Source organism: Aythya ferina, assembly GCF_964211825.1.
Source record: "Aythya ferina genome assembly, chromosome: 7".
NCBI lineage: Eukaryota > Metazoa > Chordata > Aves > Anseriformes > Anatidae > Aythya > Aythya ferina.
The window spans coordinates 11,565,899-11,587,233 of record NC_140302.1 but is presented as its reverse complement, the minus strand read 5'-3'; the positions used below and the strand labels follow the sequence as shown (position 1 = coordinate 11,587,233).

At 43.7% G+C, this 21,335-nt stretch overlaps 1 protein-coding gene across 9 annotated transcripts in view; it reads left to right on the top strand.

Annotated features, from left to right (window-relative positions):
- The first annotated feature begins 5,157 nt into the window (after positions 1-5,157).
- Positions 5,158-21,335, top strand: part of TSPAN14 (tetraspanin 14) — a 43,572-nt gene continuing 27,394 nt past the window's right edge. For 5 of the 9 annotated variants that reach the window (XM_084525375.1, XM_084525372.1, XM_084525377.1 and 2 more), the window contains exons 1-2: positions 5,158-5,559; positions 19,716-19,813. In XM_084525375.1, coding sequence (XP_084381501.1) covers positions 19,733-19,813 — 81 coding nt within the window. In that variant the 5' untranslated portion in view covers positions 5,158-5,559; positions 19,716-19,732. Of the gene's footprint in view, positions 5,560-8,384; positions 8,662-16,186; positions 16,317-19,715; positions 19,814-21,335 lie in introns of those variants that run through there. The other 4 variants (XM_084525374.1, XM_084525379.1, XM_084525373.1 and 1 more) reach the window with 3 other exon arrangements.

The following is a 21,335-nucleotide window of genomic DNA, read 5'->3' as shown; positions in this document are numbered from 1 at the left end:
GGTACAGAGACATGAATTTCAGGCCTCATTTCAAAGGCTGTTTATCCATTTCACATAAACATGAAATCTGAAATACGTACACAGTCCTTGGAGTATGGGCTGAAAGCCAGATAAATTCCAAGAAATGTAAGATAAAGTGAAGTGCCTTTAGAACTTGCTAAACTTGAAGAGCATCTACTTAAAATTTTGTGGATGTGCAATTGAATTCCGCCCACTCTGATAAGTTTGTCCACAGTTCTTGCATTGACTCCACAAGGCCCTTGATCACGATGAGACGAATGCAGACCTGCTGTTATCCTACCAAAAGGGCCAGTGTTTTGTGATCTTGGAAATAGTTAGGAAGCCATTATGTTCAGCATTTAGACTGTTTAGTTGAAGTATAGTGGCTGTTAAGCATAATACTGATGCTACAACATGATGAAATGTACAGCTTAGCATAGAAACATTTTTGGAAAGACCCATGAAGTCTTCTTGAAGATGATTATTAAAATACTTGCAGAGACTGCAGGTTCTCTGTGATCTGTCAGCTTCAGCAAAGGTATGTGTACAGTAACCATATGAAACCTCCAGATCTGGGAGAGTGCCTTTTGCCACTGTTCACAGTGACAGCTCATGTAAACAGCTAGAGGGACAGTGTACTGATTTGAGAGTTATGCAAATTTACCCACATTTCAAAGTTCTCTAACCCCACTTTTGGAGATCAACTCAAATTTGGATCTGCAAGAGGTCCAAATGGTATTCAAAAATGTTCAGAAGAATAATTACTTGATAAACTGTATATATATATATGTATTTAAGCCAACCTTGGGATTATTTGGAGTTGCCTCATCCTTTCTGGACTTTGTGTTGATGGAATACATATGGAGAGGATGGAAAATATGTGGTGCCTAGGAACCAGGAGCTGTTAATAGGGGTTTAAAATGGGCAGTCTTGAAGAAATAAAAAAGCAAAACATTGAAAGAGGAACAGGTAAGTTTTAGCTGAATTTCCGATGTTGGAGACTGTGCAAGGTCTGAATATCTGGTTTAAGAAAACATTTTCTTCTTTAAATGTAGAATGCTCAATGGAAAAATATTTTAATGGCTGTTGATTTTGTTGTGCCAACAGCTACCTCTGCTGGCTCAGTTCCCTATACATATATAATGTTTTGATTTTTTCTTCATTTAACACACGTAGACCAAATAAGTCCCTTGTTAGTGCATAAAATATAACATCTAGGTTGAATACCTAGTTGGTTACTGGAAACTCTGATGGTGGAAACACCAATTGAAAAATTGTTTATCCTGGGCACGAGCAATAAAACTCCAATATAGTCATTTTTCTTCAGTCATTTTCCCCTTGTTCATTTCTTTGAAAGCCTGTCATTCATCCTTTTGTTTGGGACAGAAACTATGTTAGAAGAAAAACATTATGGTGGGAAAATGCTGTAAGCTGGGGGGTAGGTCTAATATAGGAAGGTGCTTTATACTTGAACTTTAAAAAATGCCGATTATGTTTCCTGTCTGCAGTGTCCTTTTAAATCCATGAGAACGATGGTCTCAGAGGGTGTTTTCTATTTGTTTCCTGTTCTGCATTTCTGTTTCCCTGTGTGGGCTATCCATTCCCACGGCTGTCAAACTGCCTGTAATTGGTGTCATTTGCAAGTATCCACAGCGAGAAGGGAATGCCAAGGGATCCCTGCCATCTTCTGATGTGTTTCCTGTGATGCACTTTGACAGAAATAAAAGAATGAGAAAAGCTCTTTTTATCTCTAAGCCACTGGATGTCACTACTTCCCTAGCCAAAACGAAGGTCAGCAATAAACTCGATTTTTTTTTCCGCAGTAAAAGATTTGCATAATAAAGACGCCAGAAACTGGACACTGTAGGTCCCGATTAGGCTTGAAGAAAGCTGTTAGAAAAGACATCTATTCCTGCAATCTTTTCACTTGTGTGAACCTTTTAACCTTTTAAAAATGTTAAAGGAAAGCTATACGGTGATGAATGGTAGAGTTTGCGGCATATAAATGTTTCTAAATGAGTGTGGAGAGAATAAATTATTAGCAGACTCACTGTAATCCTCACCAACGTTTTATGCTTCAGCAGTATTAACTTCAGATGCTGCCAGTGAGCGAGTGGCTTCTTATTTGGAGGAGCTGGAGTGGACAGGTGCAATAACCACTTGCTAGCAGCAGAGGGCGCTGGGAAGACGGAGAACGCTGTGGAGAAATGACGGATGACGTTAAATCACCGGTTCAGTCTAACCCACCCTAATTTTATTTGATATCTGAATAAATCCATGCAAATTTTTCCTGTTTCTAACGGATCTCGTACATTTTATAAAGGTTTTTCCCAGAATATTTCGACTTTCTCTTTTAGGTCCAGCTATTGATTTCTCAGTATGTGAAGCTGTTTAAAGTCTCCCAGTAGCTTCTGCAGGCTTTTTTTCCCCACAGCCTCCTCTGAACCTTGTAATTATTAAAACCACACACTAATTCCAAATTTAACTCTGATTCTGAGAAACCTTCCTGCATAAATAGAAATTTCTTCCACTAAAAAAATTGTGCTTGATGATAATGAAAAAGCTGATCGTACACAATGGAATACGTACAGAATTGCTGAATAGCTCCAGTCTTGTCATTTTCTACCAGCTAGTCCTCATAATGCATCATTCATTAATTTCAATAAATGTTTGTAGTGGCCAGAGGAAACTGCAATGACAAGTTATGCATGAACAGGAGCCTGCACGAGTTCACTAAAAAATCAGATTTTTTTCCATTTTCGTTCCTGCAGTGCTATTACACTCTCTTACTGGTGAAGTGACTGCCTTATAAAGTCTTCCAATTTGCCCTTGCACTTAGTGAATGCATCTGTGAAGGATAAGATTTTTTTACCCTGATTTTCTTGGCAACACAGTGAAATGCACAGAACAGAGATAATGTCAAAGGCAAGTAAATTGCACATAGAGAGGTTGTTTGAACTATATCCACATTTACAGTCAACACAGTCAATTCTGCTACACTGTGAACTGCTACTACTGGCCGTTTTGCAGGACTATTTTCAATTGCAGGAGATCCTTATTTTACAGACAGGGATCTCCTTCCTTATTCCACAGTCTGTATACCCTAAAGCTGTCTCCCCCATTGAACCTTAGCAGTTACTATTGCTCCCTCTGTCTTCTCATCTCTTATGCTGGCAGCATACTGGAGCTGTCTGCCTTGGCTCTGGATGTCACCAGAGATGTGGCTCAGTGCTCTGCAAGGTGACTGGAACAGCTTCTGAGGTGAGGAAAGGATCTCTTCTACCTCTTTTCATTACCCGATAATCCAATGACCCTTTCTAGTTCCTCTTCTTCACCTAGATCATCCCTAACATTCAGGTAATTCTTCTAGCATTTTCTCTCAGCTTTATCTGTCAATTCCTTTTTACTTTGATTTCTAAAATCCTTGAACAAGCTTGGGAAAGCCTGCAAGCAGTAGAGACTATAGCGAAGCTGCTATCATGCAACAATCTTTAAGTACCATCTGTAGAATTAAAGATGCCTTTCTCCAGTCCCAGATGGGATCCCTGAAATGGTATCTACCTGAGGGACAGAGGATAGCTGAGCCCGGCTGTGGCCCTGGAAGGGTTCAGCCTTCCATGCCTTTGGCATAAGCCAGCATTCACAATGCCTGTATCTAAGACATTCACAAATGCAATCTCTTGCCTTTGTGAGAATCTAAGTTTTGAAGACACAATCAAAACCTTTGTATTTACATTTCTTTGAATAACTGCATGTAGAGGGTGAAAAGGAATCTTGGCGATGCCACCAGAGGTGCACCTGCACTTAGGTTTCAGACAGGTGTGTGTGTGACAGGAGCTGCGCATCTACAGCTTTTTAACTCTAGCATGGTTTTGGTTCTTGGCCTTGGCCTTGCATAGATGAGAAGAGCCAAACTCACTCCATTTATTCACTCAAATCTTCCTTTTGGTGTTTAGCTGAACACTTGGTGAGATTGCTGTCATCTCTGTGAGGAGCACTTGTTGCTGATCCAGGGGAATAATTAAGTCTTGAACTCCAAGTCCTGAGGCAGATTAAGAAGTGTAGAGAATATGAGAAAGCCTGTATTAGTGCCTCTGGCATTGAGCTACCCCCCTTAGCCTCGCCTTATTGCACACCAATGTATTTTCATAGTTTGTGAAGCACTGAGGAAAATAGTTTTGCTCTATCTGTGAGGAAGAGAACGAAGGTGACTTTTCCTTCTGTTAAGGAATTCTTAAGGCACGGAGGAGAAGTGTATGGAAGTTAGCATCTAAGCTAGAAACTGTGGTACAAAGAGCTGCCCCAGAGGAAAGCCTAGGTTTTCTGTCTGTGTCCTGGGCCTTGTGGCTCTTATTCAGCGTATGCCCTCCATCACATGCAGCCTGCTTCCCGAAACCCTTTTACAAAGCAGGCCTTACTGCCTTTGATCTATGCAGGAGGCCAGGACCACCTTTCTCCCATTATTTGGGAGGGCAGGGAGGCCAAGATGCAAAACGCAGATGGGGACAAGAAAAGCTGAGGCAGCCATCAGGTAACAGCAATGCCCAGGGACTGCTCCACACAAGGACCGATTTGGAGGGCTGACCGGTGGCCAGATCTGGCCCGGGGAGGCAGGCAGCTGATGGATGAGGCAGGATATTTCCCCATCTTCCAGGTAGCAACCGCCTCAGGTGAGAGCTCTCTCTTGCTCACCACAGGGGTTTAAAAACCATGAGTCAGCCACTCCTTCCCCTCACGCCTGCCTTCCTGGGGCCTCATCAGAGAAGCTTAAAAACCCCGGGATGCTTGAGGACTCAAAATACTCTTTGGGGTAGCTTTATTTGTTTATTTTTCCTTCAACTTCTGGTTTTCTAGGTAGCGCTCGGATTGTGCTTCTAGGGTTCTGCCCTGAAATTGTTTCACGCTCGCTGTGGTTACGAAAGCCTGAGGAGAGCGTGGTGGAAGCGAGGCCGGCCCTTGCAGCGACCTGCCCCGGCCCGCCACCGAGCTCACGGTTTCTTGAACATCTTCCGCAGGGCGGCCCCGCGGCCATCTCGGTTAAAAAACTGTCTAAAATAATGATATTTGTTATTATCAAGCTGACAGCGCCGGGCTTCCTCCAGCGGGGCTCTGAGGGGCGGCCGCTAGGGCGGGGCGGAGCCGCGCCGCTCGCAGCCCCCGCCCGGCCTCGGGGGCTGTCGCAGGGGGCGCCTGAACCGGGGCTCCCCCGGCGGCTAGGGAGAGGGCACGGATCCGCCTGGAGGCCGGTGGGAGCCCGGGACAGCGGCGGGCCCGCAGGCGGAGGGGCCGGCTTCCTTTGTGTGGAGGGCGGCTGCGTGTGCGAGGAGCAGGCGTGGCCTGGCAGCGCATTTCCGCGCTGCCTCGGTCACCGGGAACCGGCGGCGAGTGGGGCGGCTCGGGGCGGCTCCGCCGAGCGGCTCCTGTGGCGGTGGCTGGGCAGCGTCTGGAGGCGGCTCCGCGCCGTGCCCATGGACTAGCCGCGGCACCCCGGAGCTCGCCGGCCGCCGCCTCGCCCTCCTCCCAACTTGGCGAAACTTGGCGAGCAGGCTGCTGCCCCGGGTGAGTCCCGACCCCCGGCCGGGGCGGCGTGCGGGCTGCACATCTGCTCTCTCCCTAATCCCCTTTTCCCATTAAAACTGCGGCGTTTCGGAGCGCGAGTGGGGACGAGGGGCTCGCAGCCCCCCGGCAGCGGGCAGCCATTTCGGGCGTGCTCCAGGCGCCGCGGCGGGGGCTCGGGAGGGAGGGAGGAGGAGGAGGAGGCAGGCTTTCTCGGGGAGCCGGCGTGAAGTTGTTTCTGCGGCGAGGTGCCGCCGGGGATCGTAGGGCCGGGTCCGGATCCAGGCCCGCCCGGCTTTCTCCTTGGCCTTGGGCCGCCCGCCGGGCGAGCGGCTGCCGGGCGACTCCCCGCGGCGCTGCAGGTGAGGCCCGCGGCGCGCCCAAGATGGTGGGCGGCGAGCCCCGCTGCACGGGCCGCCCCGCGGCCACCGAGCTCCCCGCCGAGCCGCCTCGGGCTTCTGCTCCGGGGTGCTTCTGCTGCAGAGCGCTGCCGACGAGCTGCCACGCTATGCGTGGCTTGTGTGGACTTATATCTCTCTGTGTACGAACCTCATCTTTTTAGGGGACACACGGGTCTTCTGCGTTCCCCTGCCTCTGTAGGGAGGGGGTTTAAGTTGGGTTAGAGGCGGCTCGGAGAGATGCAGGGAGCAAACCCCGTGGTGTTGTACCTGACTGGCTACCGCTGGCCGTTTTCCGTGTGTGCAACAAACGAGAAATTTTACGCTTTCAAAGTGTCTGCAGCAGGCTGTTAAGTACATGGCGAACTTCACCTCCTGTACTCAGTTTGTACTGAAGGTGGTTCCGTTTGGAGCCTTTCTGAGTAGTAACAATAATAATTAAAAAATAATAATTTAAAGGTAAGATAAGTTACTTGTGTTGGTTTTTCCCTTTCCTTGGTAGGCCTTCAAAGGTGGTGGTGCTATTTTAAGATAGCTGGCAGGATCAGATTTTTCCAGTACTGCTTTTTTTTTTTTTTTCCTCCTTCTCCAAGGGGGCATGAAACTTGTGACCTGGAGCTTTGGATAAAATGCAAGGAAACCAGCTCTTTGAGGATGGAAATACAGAGTATATATTTTTCATAAATGCTCAGTGGGTTGCTGATTTCCTTTCCAGCTATCTCCATCAGTGAGTTAGGCGCATGACTTCCTGAGCAACTTTATACAAACAATAAATGTGTGAGACTTCAAATACTGAGGTGGGGATGGTGTTTAAGATAGTACTGCTATCTGCTTGACAGGGAAAGGAGAGGTCAGGTGGGAGTTTGGGTCTGTTCCCTGGTATGAAGTAGGAGTGAGCTGGGTGGGAGGAAACTAGTTCACAGCTTTTGTGTATTTTTTAAACAAATACAGAATATATGTTCTTCAAATGGTGTTCTGTATCCTATGGCTAATGACGCTGCAAGAAAGTACTTCTAGGGTACGATGTTCTTTTAGCTCTGTTCTTGGGGGAACAAAAAATGTGATGTTCTCTATCCTTAAAAGACTTTCATGTTCAAAATCATAGTGCCACTGAAACAGCAATTTTTAGGAATAGTTTCCCAAAAGATTGGAAATGCATCTGTTGAAAAGTAAGTTGCATGCTAGTTCTTTGTTGTTGATGGTCTCACTCATGGGTTGGCAAGGCCTTGCTAAAGGGTAAGGTCTAGAACTAAACCCAAGTCATTGAAAGCTGGTGTTCTTTGTCTGATCTATGCTCTGAGATTTTGGAGAAAAATAAAAAAAAAAAAAAAAAACACTTGGGTGGGGTATGGTGAAATACGTGAGCTTCAGACATGAGACAAAGGAGACTCTTATGCCCAGCTCACATGTGATTCAAGAATGTTTTTACTTGTGGGCTTTTTGTGCCATGCTGCTTTGCACTGTGGCTTCCTGGGTCAAAATGTCCCATTTCTGGTAGAAGAGGCCTCTGTGCTCTTGTACTTTGGCATCCATGGTATATTTTCAAGGCTACTAACAGTCCAGTTCACAAAATCTATGAATGTACTATGGTTGTTGAGTCCCTTTGTTAAGCTTTCCCATTGTACGTGCAATAAATCAAACGCACAAACAAGAGGTTTCTTTATTTTGGCATAAATATTGGAGAATTCAGCTGTGGGAACAGCAGCTGAAGAAATTGAGGAACAGTTCTCTTCCAGGTGGCTCTTGATACCTCCAAAGGAAGTGTCTTTCTCCCTGGTATTACACAAACAGAAAATGTAGGGCTCTTCTGGAGCTGTAGTAATGTTGTGTTGCTGGAGGGTACTGCTGCAGCCTTCCAGTCCCAGCGCTGCTCGGGCAGCAGCAGTGTCCTTGTCCTTTGTCCTTTGGCTCATGCTCAGCCAAAAGCATCCAGTCAAGGAAAGGTTTAAAGCAATGTGGGAGATCTTCAGAGTAAAGCAGATTGAGGTTTGTTTTGTGGGGGTTTTAAAGTTTTATAGTCTGGACTTCCCCCCAAAATAACTGAAATCTGATTTTAGCCTAGCAAATCTTCCCTCAGGAAAAGGAGGGAGGAGAAAACATGTTGTGTTGTAGGTTCACACAACTTCATTTTGAAACAGCCACTATGTAATTAAATATAATTGAAGGTCTTGTGTTTTAGTTTTTTTGCATTGTAAAACAGCTTCTCTGGATGACTGAACAAAACCTGTCTTCAGTGTGGTCAGTGAGCTGAAAAATTGTTGTTGGGTTAATTCTGCTATTTTAGGCATGTCACAGGTGGGGATTACAGAGGAAGGATTTAACCTGCAGAAAATAGTGATCCTCAAATATTGATGGGATAAGGGATTCCACTGTTTGCAGTTGAAACTACTGACTTGAATGACCAGGCTTTTGCTGACCTTGTTTGCACAGATCTTGGAAATGAAGCCTTCTTTGAAAGAAGATTGTGAAAGACTGGACAGAACACTGCTTCCCAAGTTCTGTTATCACCTATTGCAGCAGACTTGGAGCAAAGGAAAATAAAATGTGCTGAATGCAAGAGGAAATGTCCTGTGTGGCTCAAATTGTGCCTCAGCCCTTGTTTGGAAGTGAGGACCAGCACTTGTTCTGCCACAGTGTTTCCCATTTCTCTCCCTTTTGGGGAGCAAAGAAGCAGTAGTTTTTTCCTTTATAGTAAACCTCATACATGGTATGTGTGGATTTCTGTTCTTATCTGGAATGTCATCTTATGTATTTTCTTAGAGCTATTTCTGTGTACCTGTCTTTACAGCAGTCTGTGCAACAGCTGGAAGTCCTGGGGCTGTCTCCTTTGTGAACCTGAATGTCCAAGGCGAAGGCGTAGGGCCTTGCTATCTCATTCTGTGGGGTAGGCACACATTTACCAGATTTCCCTGGTATTGCAAGAAGCTGTGTGCTCTCAGTCTAGAGATTGAACAGAAGTCTTCATTGTGAAAACCTGTGCTGAAGCCTATGGCTGGAGTTGAAGCTCTTCTTCGGTGCTAACAGGTTCAGGTGCTTGCTGAGCATGTGTGAATGTGAGCTTTTGGCTTTCATGTGTTCTTAATTTGGCTTGATTGTTTCAGACAAGTTGGTAGTGTAGAAAACTGATTTGTTCCTGTGACACAAAAGCCCTTTCCAGCAGTCTTTTCCCTGTTTTAAAGGTTTTTGTTTTGTTGCCCAAAGATTAAATACTTGATATTTGTATCTGTCTGGAAAGTATTCTCTAATTGCATCTGCAGGAAGCAGGGTGAAGCACGGTGTTTAGAGGCAGCTGAATGCTGAAAATTTTATTATGTCAAGAAATGTTCTGTGTAGCAAGAGTTGTCTGCTCTTGCTCTGGGATATAAAATCGGTGCTGTGATAGGTATTCTGACAGCTGGGAACCCCTGGAACAGAGAGTGTAGGGAGCAGCCTCAAGTAACTTATATCTGAAGGAAGACATCATAGTTGTTGGACTTCGGTCTCTTACATGACAGCAGGCTTCTGATTGCCAGGATAAGGAGCTCATGGCCTTGATACTCATTTCCCCCTCCCCCCCCCCCCCAACAATTTGTTATTGAACAGTACTCAGGGAAGTGCTTGGTGTTATGTGGAAAATGAACACAGCAGTAAAGCTATATATGACACAGGGCACAAAGCAGAAGAGCTGCTCACCCTGCCTGTGATTTCAGTGTGTCTGCATGGCCAGCATGTAGAGGAAGAAAGCTCACTTAAAAAGTTGTGTGGTTTGAAATTGATGGATGGGGAATTAGCGAGACGGCTCCCAGAAGAGCGTGAGGTGACTTTGCAAGGTGTACACTGCAGTGAGACTGTGAAGGGTACGTGGACAAAGTGGTCACAGCAGTGATCCGCTTCTGCAGGGTGGGAGGGAGTTCAACTGCAAGACTTGTCCAGCTGGGACAAATGGGAAGGGAAGGTGTCTTTAGCTCTTCTTCTTTTTCTTCTGGGCCGGGCTGCTTGTGTAAGAAGCAGCGCTGTCAGCATGTTAAGATGGCAGTTTCCTGTGTTCTTACTTTTTTTTTTTTTTCCCCCCCTAGAGGTATGCTTACTCCTTTGATTAAAGGCCCAGGTGAGGCTGTTGTGTCTCACTTCTGCACCTTCTCATTGTGCTGGTGCCTTTGCTATTTGCTGCTTGCAGAGACTGAAGTCTGGGCGTGACGGAGCGCCGACAGCATCGCTGCGTAGCCTCTGCTGCCGTGATCTCTACTACACCATGTTGTTCTTGGCCAGCCCCTCACGAGGTGGAGAGCTTGTTTTTCCTCCTTCCCCTGGGGAGGACGCGAGTCTTCCAGCAAACAATTGACAGTTTCTCATGACCCGTGTAAGCACCGGCTACTGGGGGAAGGGCTGGAGCATTTCAAGCCCTGGCTTAGCAGCCTGGAGCAGCTTTGGTCTTTCTTCTTACTCCTTTCCTTGTGGTAGGGTGTGCAGGGTGCTATGCAAACCTATCTGCCACATCTCCTGAAGCATTTGCTTCTTTGGGCTGAGCCACGTGGTCTCCTGAAGAGCTGACGGTGGTTAGGCTGAGGAGGTGTTTGAATGTTGTTTTGTCACTTCTCTAATGTTTTCCTGCATTGCACGGTAGAGGTTTGCATGCTAGTCCTGTTCTGAAAGTTACACAAGTGCCTTTCTTTCCCAGAAAGTCAGTTGGTAGGTGGAACAATTACCGTACCGTTGTTGAGCTGTCTGCGTGGCCACAAAGTGCTATTTTTTCTTGTGCTCCCCAAGCCTGTGATCATCCTGGTTGGCACATAAAAACAAAGTTCTCCTGAGCGTGGGCTGAATGCAGCTCGTGTGCCACGCAGGGAGGGCAACGACAGTCAGTGAGCTTTGCATGAATGGGCTGCAAGTGCAGGTAGGGTGGATCCTATGGTGCTGGGAGGCTGTATCAGGAGCACCTGTTCCTCCTGGATTTGAAAGTGGGAGCCCTGTTACTTATGGGGGGTGGAAAGGGAGAAAAATTGACTCTTCAGTGGCTTCAGCTCCACATCATGTGTCTGACATGGACACAGCATTGCTTAAGCAGAACAAACGGTGAGTGTAACTAGTATCACATAGATAGTTGTGTTCACTTCTCTGCAAGCTGGTGGCTTTCTGAGGTCATTTAAATTGTTAAAATATATACGGACATTGAGTATAAAGGCTAAGAATATGATGCAGACATGAACAGGCTGTGTGTTATACCCAAAGCAAGGCATACTTTTAGGAATAAAAAAAATGACATGGTAGTCATTCTTTTACTGTGTATTACTATAATCAGTCTCCCGTTTTGCTCTGTGGGGGAGGGAAAAAAAAAAAAAGAAAATGAAGGGATATCCTCTTTGGCTGAAATGTAACAGGAGACTAGAACAAGTGGCATTCCTGGGAGAAGTAGAGGAAAGCCACAATATGTTTAAAAGTTTAGGATGTTGTCCTCTGAAGAAAGAGCAGATGTGTCAGCAAAGCAAGTTGGCGGCTTCCTGTTTTTTTTCCAAGCTGTGATGTGTGATATAAAGTGGTATAGCAAGTGGAGGACCCGTTCTGTTCTTGAAGCCCAGTGGTCTGCATGGAGGCATGGGAAGGAGCAGATGGTGTCTGTGGAATACTTTCTACTGTTGGATAACTAAATATAAAGAAAATTATTCCCCATGCTGGCAGTTCTGGCTCCCCAAAGAAAATGCTTGCTTTGCAAGACTCCAAAACCTTCTGTTGCAAGGGAAGGGGAAAAAAAATCAAATTATATGGTTGTTTTAATTTGAGACTGAGTTTTGCCCTGCTACTGTTAATGTTATAGGGAGTGGATATGTGTCTGCTCTCAGGAAAGGTGGGAGAAAGCAGCTGAGGGGTTTTGGTCAGCTAAGGTTGTTCTGGCTACTTGTTCTGACAGGCTTTGCTCCCCGAAGTGAACAAACGCCTGGTCAGAATGAGTGACACGCTTGTGTGTTTCCCAACATCTGAGCTTTCTGTGAAGTGAAAAAGGCAACCATAGCTTGTGGTTTGTTTCTAAATGCTAGAGTTACAACACGTAGGCAAGCTTCTATTCTGGAGAAACTGTGTAATAGTTTTACTGTATTTTTTCTTGGGGAAGAAAGATTATTCCAGACACTTCCAAGGGGTTAATGAGCCATTCATTGAGCTGTAAGTGTCTAGTGTAGATTTAATTTTTCCTAGTAATCAGTCTGAGTTTTAACTTTTGTGAATGTGGATTATTCCATAGTGCTTTAGAAGATAAGGTCAGTGCAGCCTACATCTTACACTCTTGCTGTTGTTTGCAATTCTCAAATATTAATAGAGCCTGACAGCTTATGAAATGATCCTTCACTTTCTCCTGCCTGTGTTCAGAAAACCAGTGACTTTTGGACTCATTTTACTTGTGATGTTTCTTTCTCTTTCTGCTTCCCCTGCTGTCTCTTGCTTTAAGTCAGCATACAGAATAGATGCTTTATGTGCATTCAGCTCCTCTGAGCAGATCGTTCCTCAGCGGGGTCAGAGGTGCCGCTGTAGTTGGTGTTCCTTGTCAAGGGCTGCTGAATGTTGGAGCAGACAGTTTGTATCTGTTCACTTACTACTGCAGCGAACCTGAAGTCAGCAGAGCAGAAATACCATAAACCTGGTGAAATTCAGTACATGGCTGAGTCAAGTTGTGCCTCTGTCTCCTCAGTGTCAGTAGAAAATATTTGCAGATTGAATCTTCACAGTCACTGCTTGTGTTCTGTGGTAGTGTTAGTTCTCATTCTGACTAGGGCTTCGTTTTTGGTGATGAAAAACTGAAATTTCTGGAGCTGCTTTTGTGTGTGTGTGTGTGTGTGGTTTGTTTTTTTAGAAATACTGGTAGCTTTTGTAGCTAAGTAGGAAAAAAGACTTCACTAGTGTGTGAGCAGGACCAGCTGACTGTATCTCTTGGTAGCTTCTGTGTGAAGAGTTGTGGGAAGTGATTGTTACAAGTGCTCTTGTCCTCCCTTCGTGGTCTTTGATTGCTGCAGGAGTGACTGCTGATTGTGTGCTCTCTTCAAGTCTTCCTTTCCTGTATTTTTGTTAGGTTAAGAAAATAAGTAGATCTAATATCCTGTGAGTAATAGCTTGAATGGTTCCCTGAATTGCAGTTGTGGTGCTTTTATGCCAAAGATTTGGTGGCTTTTTAGTCAAATGGGCAGTTCGGAAGAGGTTATCAGATTATATTCCTTAATGCTTGTGTATATTTTCAGAATTCAAGGTGTCTGTATTCCGAATGTTAGTCTGAGTTCAGAGTACTTTCACATGGTATTTCTGATTCAGCTTGTCTGCATGAAAGCATCTGGTTTCGCCATAAGCAGGTGCATAATGTCAGTGGTCTGCAGAGCTTCTGTGGGGCTCTTCTGAATTGCTGCTGCTTTGTTTTGGGTTTGGGAGCACTGATAGCTGTTCCTTACAAGTTTTCTTAAGTTGCAGTTTATGCTGCAGTGAGTAAAGCCTGGTCACTGAAAGCTGAAGCTCTTCCCATCTTAGAGGGGATTGGGTCAGTTCTGAGGATTGTTGTGGAGTATATGTTGGAACAAGTTGGGCCAGAAATACTCTTCAAACAGTGTGAGGACTTTGACTCTCCAGCATACTACAGAAGTAAGAGCCCCAAAAGATGATGTTTTGAGAAATCTGTCTGGCTTTGGTTGTATTTTCCATTAACTTCAAAGATTTGTTTTGGTCATTATTTCTCTATTAAGAAAGGAGGGATAGAGAGGGATAACCTATTAGCCATGTCTGCCTTGCATAATGAGTCTTTCAGGTTAAAAAATTAAAAAAAAACACAAAAAAACCACACCTTTTGTTGAATAATCTTCAGGTTTCTTCTAAGAATGAGCAGATGTTTCTCTGCTCTTTTGGGTTGCAGCGGAAATAAATATACCCTTATATACCCTTGCTCCTTAAGAGAAATGTGTATTTCTTTAGAGGCCCTTGTAAGAGTTCCTTGGAAACAAAATTACTAAATAAAGATGACACAGCCTTGCAGAGTTCTTGAATCATCAAAGTGCTGCTATCTCCCATTCCAGAGATGGGTTAGCCTGTGTAAGAGCTGTAAATTCAATCACTTTTTTTCTTTTTGTTCCCCAAGCTCAGTCCTTACACATGAAGACTTGACACCCAGCACCTGCTGCTGTACTGATCATGGTGACTCGCTGTGGTCAGTTTCTCTGGGGATGTGGAAAGAGCAGTCTGTAGGTGTTTCCTGGTTGTGCCCTTTTCAGAAAGGCCCAAAGAAAGCCTGAGCTGCTCCTGCTCAGGGACATGTCCATCCTTCCACTTCACTCACAAGCATGCACGCCAACAAACAAACAACCCAACCACAGAAAACTATTAAGTGAGCACCTCCAAGAGAATGATGCTTATTTTTAATAACAGTGACCTGAATGAATGAAGTAATGTTTTTGTTAGGGAGTTGGTGTTGATGGCATAGTGGAGTTAAGCAGGCACACCTAAAGAAGCAATAGGCCAACGTGCATCTCTTGCTGTATGGTAAAAAATTCTTTCCACTCCTCTGCTGTGCTGTGCTTGTGTCCATTTCCTTCACCAGGTTCATGTGGACCCGATACTTTGTATTGGTCGATGATGGCTGGGGAGGGAACAACCAGCAAAATTATTTTTTTTTCCTCATGCCTCACTTCTGTACAGTGTCCCCCAGCTTCATCCATTTCCATGTGTTAGCCTCGTGTCGTGTTGTCTGTGATACTCGTGTAGAGAGCACTGCAGTGGTACCGAATTACCTTGGGCACACTCAGGAGCTGGTGCTGCTTCTGGCCTCCCAGCATTGTCCTTGTGCTGCCACCTGACTGTCTGCACTGCTGGCATCCGTGTGACTCTAGCGAGGTGGGTTGGGAGGCTCAAGTCTGCTTTCTCAGCATGTTTGACAAAATTGCGGGGTTGACTTGCTGGTCCCCTTCTGTTGAGTAGGATGAGGAGTGGCTGTGGATTGCACGATGGGACAGGGAAGGAGGAGGTCTTTAAAAGACGTTTAGATGTAGAGCTTAGGGAAATGGTTTAGTGGGGACTGTTAGCGTTAGGTCAGAGGTTGGACTCGATGATCTTGAGGTCTCTTCCAACCTAGAAAATTCTGTGATTCTGTGATTCTGTGAATTGGTGCGGTGGCAGCGCTGGCTTTAACTGGAACATGAGCGTGGCTTAGGTCTGCTTGGTAAAGCTATAATGCCTCCTGAGGTTCAGAAGAGTTTGTGGACCTAGGCTTAGAGATGCATATTAGTGTTCCAGGTTTTGCCTGTTCTACATTGGTATCTTATCTTTGAGGATTTCCTTGCATATCCACAGGAGATTGGTTAATACATCACAGCTTTGTTTTGTAAGGGTTAAAGTCTATAGACTGTATCACTGCTACAGTATTTGGAAAGTAAGAGTGGAAGAGTGGGTGTAGAAATGCTTTTCAAATGGCAGCATTCACTTGATGAACGACAACTTCTTTTCTTTGTTAAAGCTGAAAACAAAGTTATAAATTCTACCAAAGCAGCTGTGCTCTATATTTAATTTTTAGAAATTCCTGTTGCTATGAGTGTGTGATAACTGCCAGCTGAGACACTGTGACTTTGTCAGAAATGCAGTAGAGAAAGTGACTAGTCAGTGCTGCCTACAGGCTGCCTGAAGCTTCCCAATGTTTTGTAGCATCACTAACCATAGTTATGCAGCCTGTGATGCAAAGTACATGAAGTACAGAGGTAGCAGATTTTTGTCTGATAACAGATCCTTCCTACGCTAGGACTCATGACTGTTTTTAGTATAAACATGGGAAAGGTGGCTGTGTGGCTTTGAGTGGGTTGTTTGGCCTCTTTATATGTAGGGTTGGGGAAAAAAACAGTCAAACATACCTACACTTCAAATGTCACATGTCAGAATGTCAGTCCCACACCAGTAGGGACCATACTTCTCCGTATAGCATTTGGTGGTCTGTCAAGAAGAACCAAAGGCTCCCGATGTGGATAAGCAAATGCAGTAGGTCAAATCTGCTCTCAATATAGGTATTTCAGGAGGAAACATCTGTCTCAGGAACCATGTGCTGTTGTAGGACAGCTTCTTGCAACAAAGAACCCATGCTGGTTGTACCGGACCCCTGCCATTTCAGAGCATGAAGAAAAATAAAGAGCAAATAAAAAATCACTTTCCTTTTTCATCCTGTGACAGTCCTATGATGGGTATGGCTGGGGCGCCTCCCCAGTTGTATGGGGAAATGCAGAGAGATGTGTTACAAGTTGTTGGTCAGTGATGACTTAAGCAGGCAACAGTGCTTATCAGTAAGGACACTTCTGACGCTCCTGGTGCTGAGTTTCTCTGCAGCTGGAACTTGAATAATTGGATGCAAATCTGTGTTGAAGAGGGCAACCTAACAAAGTAAGACCAGACTGCGCTTGTATTTTGGTTCCTGAATTGCTATGCTTGCTTTTCTGCTTCAGATTGCACCTTCAGGCTCTTAGTCTGTGTAACTGAACCCCGTTTTTAAGGAATGTAGTGATGTGAGACACTTCGCTGTGTGTTGTATGCTGTGTGATGTGTGCTGGGGGAAACGGAGGCTTGAACATGGCTCAGATTAGTGAGGTTCTGCTGCTTTGTCCTAGCATCTTATCTTCTCCCTCTTTTCCCCAGATCTATCACACTTGCTGACTAGTTCAAGTGTATGAACCTAGATTGTTAAAATATGAGTTGCCATTTAGAGCTAGAGATGTAGCTATGTACTTAGTCTAAGGGATTCAAAGCTGGGAAAATCAACTGGTTGCTCTTTCTCTAGTGTTCTCTCAGTAGCACGCTTAGAAAAGCATGCTAGGAAAGTTTTGTCCAGCAGGCTTTCTTTGTAATGTCTTGTAATTGTAAGATGCATAAATGCTGCCTGTGAAGCTGCATGGGATGAAAATGTCAGCAACTGAAGTTGAAGTAGGGCATGAGGAAATGGAACTGTCTATATCTTAAGAATGTGTGTTGCAAAACTAAGCTTATGCGTGTGACTGGGTTACATTTAGAGAAGTAATTTCCAGTTATTGCCCGTACTGCCATAAAGTAGCACTTCCATTATTGAAGTACAAAGGTTGTGTGTGTTAGCTGGTGTGTCTGTAGTTATTGGGCTCTTGTTATAAATGAGCTGTGACCATACAAACTAGTAATAGGATGAGTTTTTGGATGGCAAAACTTGTCAGTGTTTGATTAAAACTGAATGGGATTCAACTTTTGTACTATCGAAATAATGAGCTAAGGTTCTAATGGTGAATATTCATACGCTAGCATGAGAAATTTTGCAGATATTGTTTCTGTGAGAATGTGCAATACATCCTTTAATCTTTCTGCTGTTTCTCTGTAACCAGCTTAGTAGTTTATTGTGCACATACAGTCTCTTTATTAGAGCTATTCACGGCAAAAAGTTTCAGTTCTTATTTAAACTCAGTTTTATTCCATCTCATATGGAGGTTTCTCAACTTTTCATAGTAGCTTTTAAGCAAGCTTTCTTCACTAGTGCTCCAATTTAAAAGGCTGCATCAAGTACATAATGATATAAAAACATGGTGATACTGAAATTCTATTCATCTACATTTGTGCTTGTGTTTCTTAACAATAACAAACTGATAAGCTTTTGAGGATGTTGCTGTTAAAGAGCCTGCACCTCAGGATAATTGAGCTCTTGCTTCTCTCTGGTGAGGTTGCCAGGCAGTCATTCTGAGTGCTGGACAAGTGCTCCTCTGCCCAGTGCAATGCACTTCTGGTAGCATGCATATTTCTGCATTCATGTGACATTCGTTTCAACCAAGAGAAGTTTTGTGCCTTAACCAAAGTGTTTCAAACTTGGAGTTTTCTATGAAAGAGAGAGCAGAGTATTTTGTTGCTGAAGGGTCTTTCAAGATGCTGTCTAGAATTGCCTGTGGATGTGTCTAAAACAAACTGCATAGGTATCATCTTAAAGCTTATTTAGGTGATGTCTGGCTTTATTATATATAAATTAATCAATTTCCAATCAAGTGGATCAGTGTAACTAGTATAACACCTGCCAGTTTTCAGTAGGATCTGAAAATTTATCTACATGCAGTTGTCTTGGGTTGGAAAAAGCAGAAATTGTCTGCAAATCTTTCAGTCTTACTTGCTGTATGAGGTCACCTGACTTTCCAGTTATTTTTTTCCCGTAACTTTGTAAAAGTATGGAGTGTTTACTGAAATGTTCTCTTTAGATTTTCTGCACTGTTTCTGCGTTTCTGATAACTATCTCATGGTTAGGCTGCCGAGAAACTTTCTGGATGGTGATAAAAAGGAGGTGAACGTGTCTGGACCATGCAGGGACTTGGTTTGGTTGCAGGTGGAAGCCACGCCAGGGACAGGGAGAACTCTGGAAGGAAAATCAAAGCCTACCTGGGATCCTTGTGCGTAGTTTCCTGGGTGGAAGATGTCTGTCATGTGTCCTATCTGTGTATGTGTGGCTTTAGCTTCGGGGAAAGGCTTAAGGCAAGATTTGAAATGCCTGTCATGAGACTTCAAAAACAAGTTTTTCCGAGATGACACTGATAGTAGTAATTCATGGTTGTCCTGGAAAATGATCAGTAGTGTACTTACAATAAAGAACGTACGGGTATTTGTTCCTCTCCCTGCTCTTTTGGGGTGTGTGTGTGTGGTCTTTTTTTTTTTTTTTTTTTTTTTTTTTTTTTTTTAACACCCAGTTACAGATTGCTTTCTAAAAGAGATGTATTTGCCTTCCTATAACTATGGCTGCAGTGGTGATCTGCAGCTAACCATTCCATGGCACTTTTTCAGACTTTGCAGGCTAGGCTTAGGTTTTGCATGCTGTCTGTAGATGCCCAGGTCAGCATAGTCCTTGAAGTCTGTTTCTTAGCGATGAGGTGTTTGGAAAATTCTCTCTGCTTGCTTCTGTTGCAGGCATTTCCTAAATGTCTTACGGGAGGAAAACATTTGTCTCAAGTGCATGGAGGGTTGAAATCTGGAGCTGCTGCATGGGGTCGGTTGTAGGCAGCGTTTGTTGTGTGGTCAGTTCTCTGAAACTTGGCTGGGTGGGTGAGTGCTTTGTCTTTCCAGCTTTCATCTTAAGAGCTTGTCCTCTGTTTTTCTATACATGGCATTTCTGCAGAAGTGGGTTAGCTACAACATGAAAAGCTTTATTTAGTTCTCTGAACAATTTTGTTTGAGCAACAATTGCAATTGAACCTTATCTCTCTCTCACATATAACGAAACATGAAAACAGAACTCTGCAGAGCAGATCAGCTGTCTGATGGTGTGGCTTTTCTTAAGAATAAAACCTCTTGTGGTGTATTGTTTTGATAAAGAAACATTAAAATATGGAAAGGAGTAAAACTCCCTGTTGTATTTAGCACCAAAGACATTTAAGTTTTCCAGGTAACCACTTGGAACAGATTACTAGCTCTGGGGTGTTGGATGTAAAATCCACAGGGTGTGTTTAGACTTTTTGCGAAAGTCCAGGCAGCTGTCTGTGTAAATACAACGGCTTTGAGGGAGTGAGAAAGCTGATGTGGATCTTAGGGTAGTTATATAGCCAGTTTCCTTTTTGGGTGTCCCTCCCTGTTACCATGTTAGTGCACTTAAAGAAGATAAAGTTATTAAGCAATAAATACTTAGAAGGAGTTTGGGGTACGCGGAAGTTTGTGAGCTGACTTCAAACGTACTTCTGAGTGACATGTGGTACAGGTTACAATAGTCCTATGTTAACAGAGTGAAAGATCTGGAAAAAATTTCTTGTTCTTAAAATCTTTGACTGATTCTTTCAATTTTTTTCTTCTATGTAGGCGCTGTGTTATAGAAGATGCACTATTACCGATATTCTAATGCAGAGGTTAGCTGTTGGTACAAATACCTGCTCTTCAGCTACAACATTATCTTCTGGGTGAGTACAAAATGTAGAAACAAATAGTTTGGGGGTACCTCAATTTCATCTGTGCTTCCATTCAAAATGTGTCTAAATCTTTAACTGAAACCAGGTAGCTGATCTATAGTGTATGTCCCTGGTGTTCTGAAGTTGCAGAAGCCTATCCCATGTCCAAAAGTCATTATTACTGAAAATTATATGGATACTAATTTCTCAGTCTTCCTCCTCTCCTACCATTAGATGGAAGATAAATGAGTGAAGGAGAGATAATAGTCTTTTTTTATGCAGAAGGGAAAGATCTGCTTTAAGGATTTGTCAAAAGAAAGTAGTCTCAGTTGTTGCTGACAGGGCCTCTGTCCTTTGGATGATGGAGGCCACTAAATACTGGTTGTGTGTTTGGGCGAAGGTTAAATCTGTCCTTAAGTGCACTTACGTGGCATGTTAGGTTGCTTCCCTTTTTAATATAAGTGTCTTCAAATATATCTCTTCAGATCTTCTTTGATCTTTGTGTTGGAGTGGTGCAGCTATAAGTACAGTTTGCAGAAGAGAAGGAAGGAGTTGCCGGCTGTTAACACATTTCTGGGGCTTTAGAATGTAATCAGGATCTTGAAGGTTATGCTTCCAGGATAGCAAAGCTGTCTGATGCCATCTTTAAATACTTGATTAGGGACTAGCTTGCCTCTAATGTTTGTTTACTGTTAATTCAAAGAATGCAAAATCAGATGTGTGGATTTAGATGAGTATGATGGTCAAGATGACCAAAGCACCTACCTTAGGAAAGGCAGCTCTTCAAAGGTCAGTATATAGCCTTGCATTAGAAATAGTATTCCTTGAGGGGTTGTGAGGCCAAAGGTACTGATCAATTGAACCTTTTAATTCTTTTCAGAATGTGTAGGTCAGGTATTAGGAGCTCACACCTGAAGTAATGGAAGCTTAAGTCATGGTAAGGCATAGGTAGTCATGATGAAGTGCAGGTACAGGGACTTTGCCCAATGCTAGCAGCTTGGGTTAATGTTTTCATTCAGAGCTGAAATGCTTGTATAGTCTGCGTAGTCTTCTCTAAATACTTCTATTTTTTTTCAAAGCAAGTAGGGTCAGATAGTAGGAATCAAAGAATGGTATGTGGTTGAAACATCTTGTTTAAGTTGAGTAAAAATTGTTTCGTTTCATCCTGACTCATCTGAGATCAGTACTTGTGCTAGAGTAGACTATATAAATCTGATTTTTTTTTGTCACTGTTCATCAAACCACCCCATCTTCCTAGACCCTAAAGTTATGGATTTAGATAGTTACTACTAAATTTATCTGTATTAACTTTAGAGGGGAAAGTCTGAATGTAAGCTACAGACAACAGAATCTTGTTCATACTTGTCAATAATGACTCGGTGGTTTGCTTGATTAACCCACAAAGTTCTGGTAAACTGGATTAGCATTTCTGTGCATTTTGGCTGCTTTGGTAGTATATAAAGAATGAGCCTTTTTGAAAGATGAGTATGTGATGGGCAAAACTCTGAGTTAATTTAGAATCATAGAAAAGTCT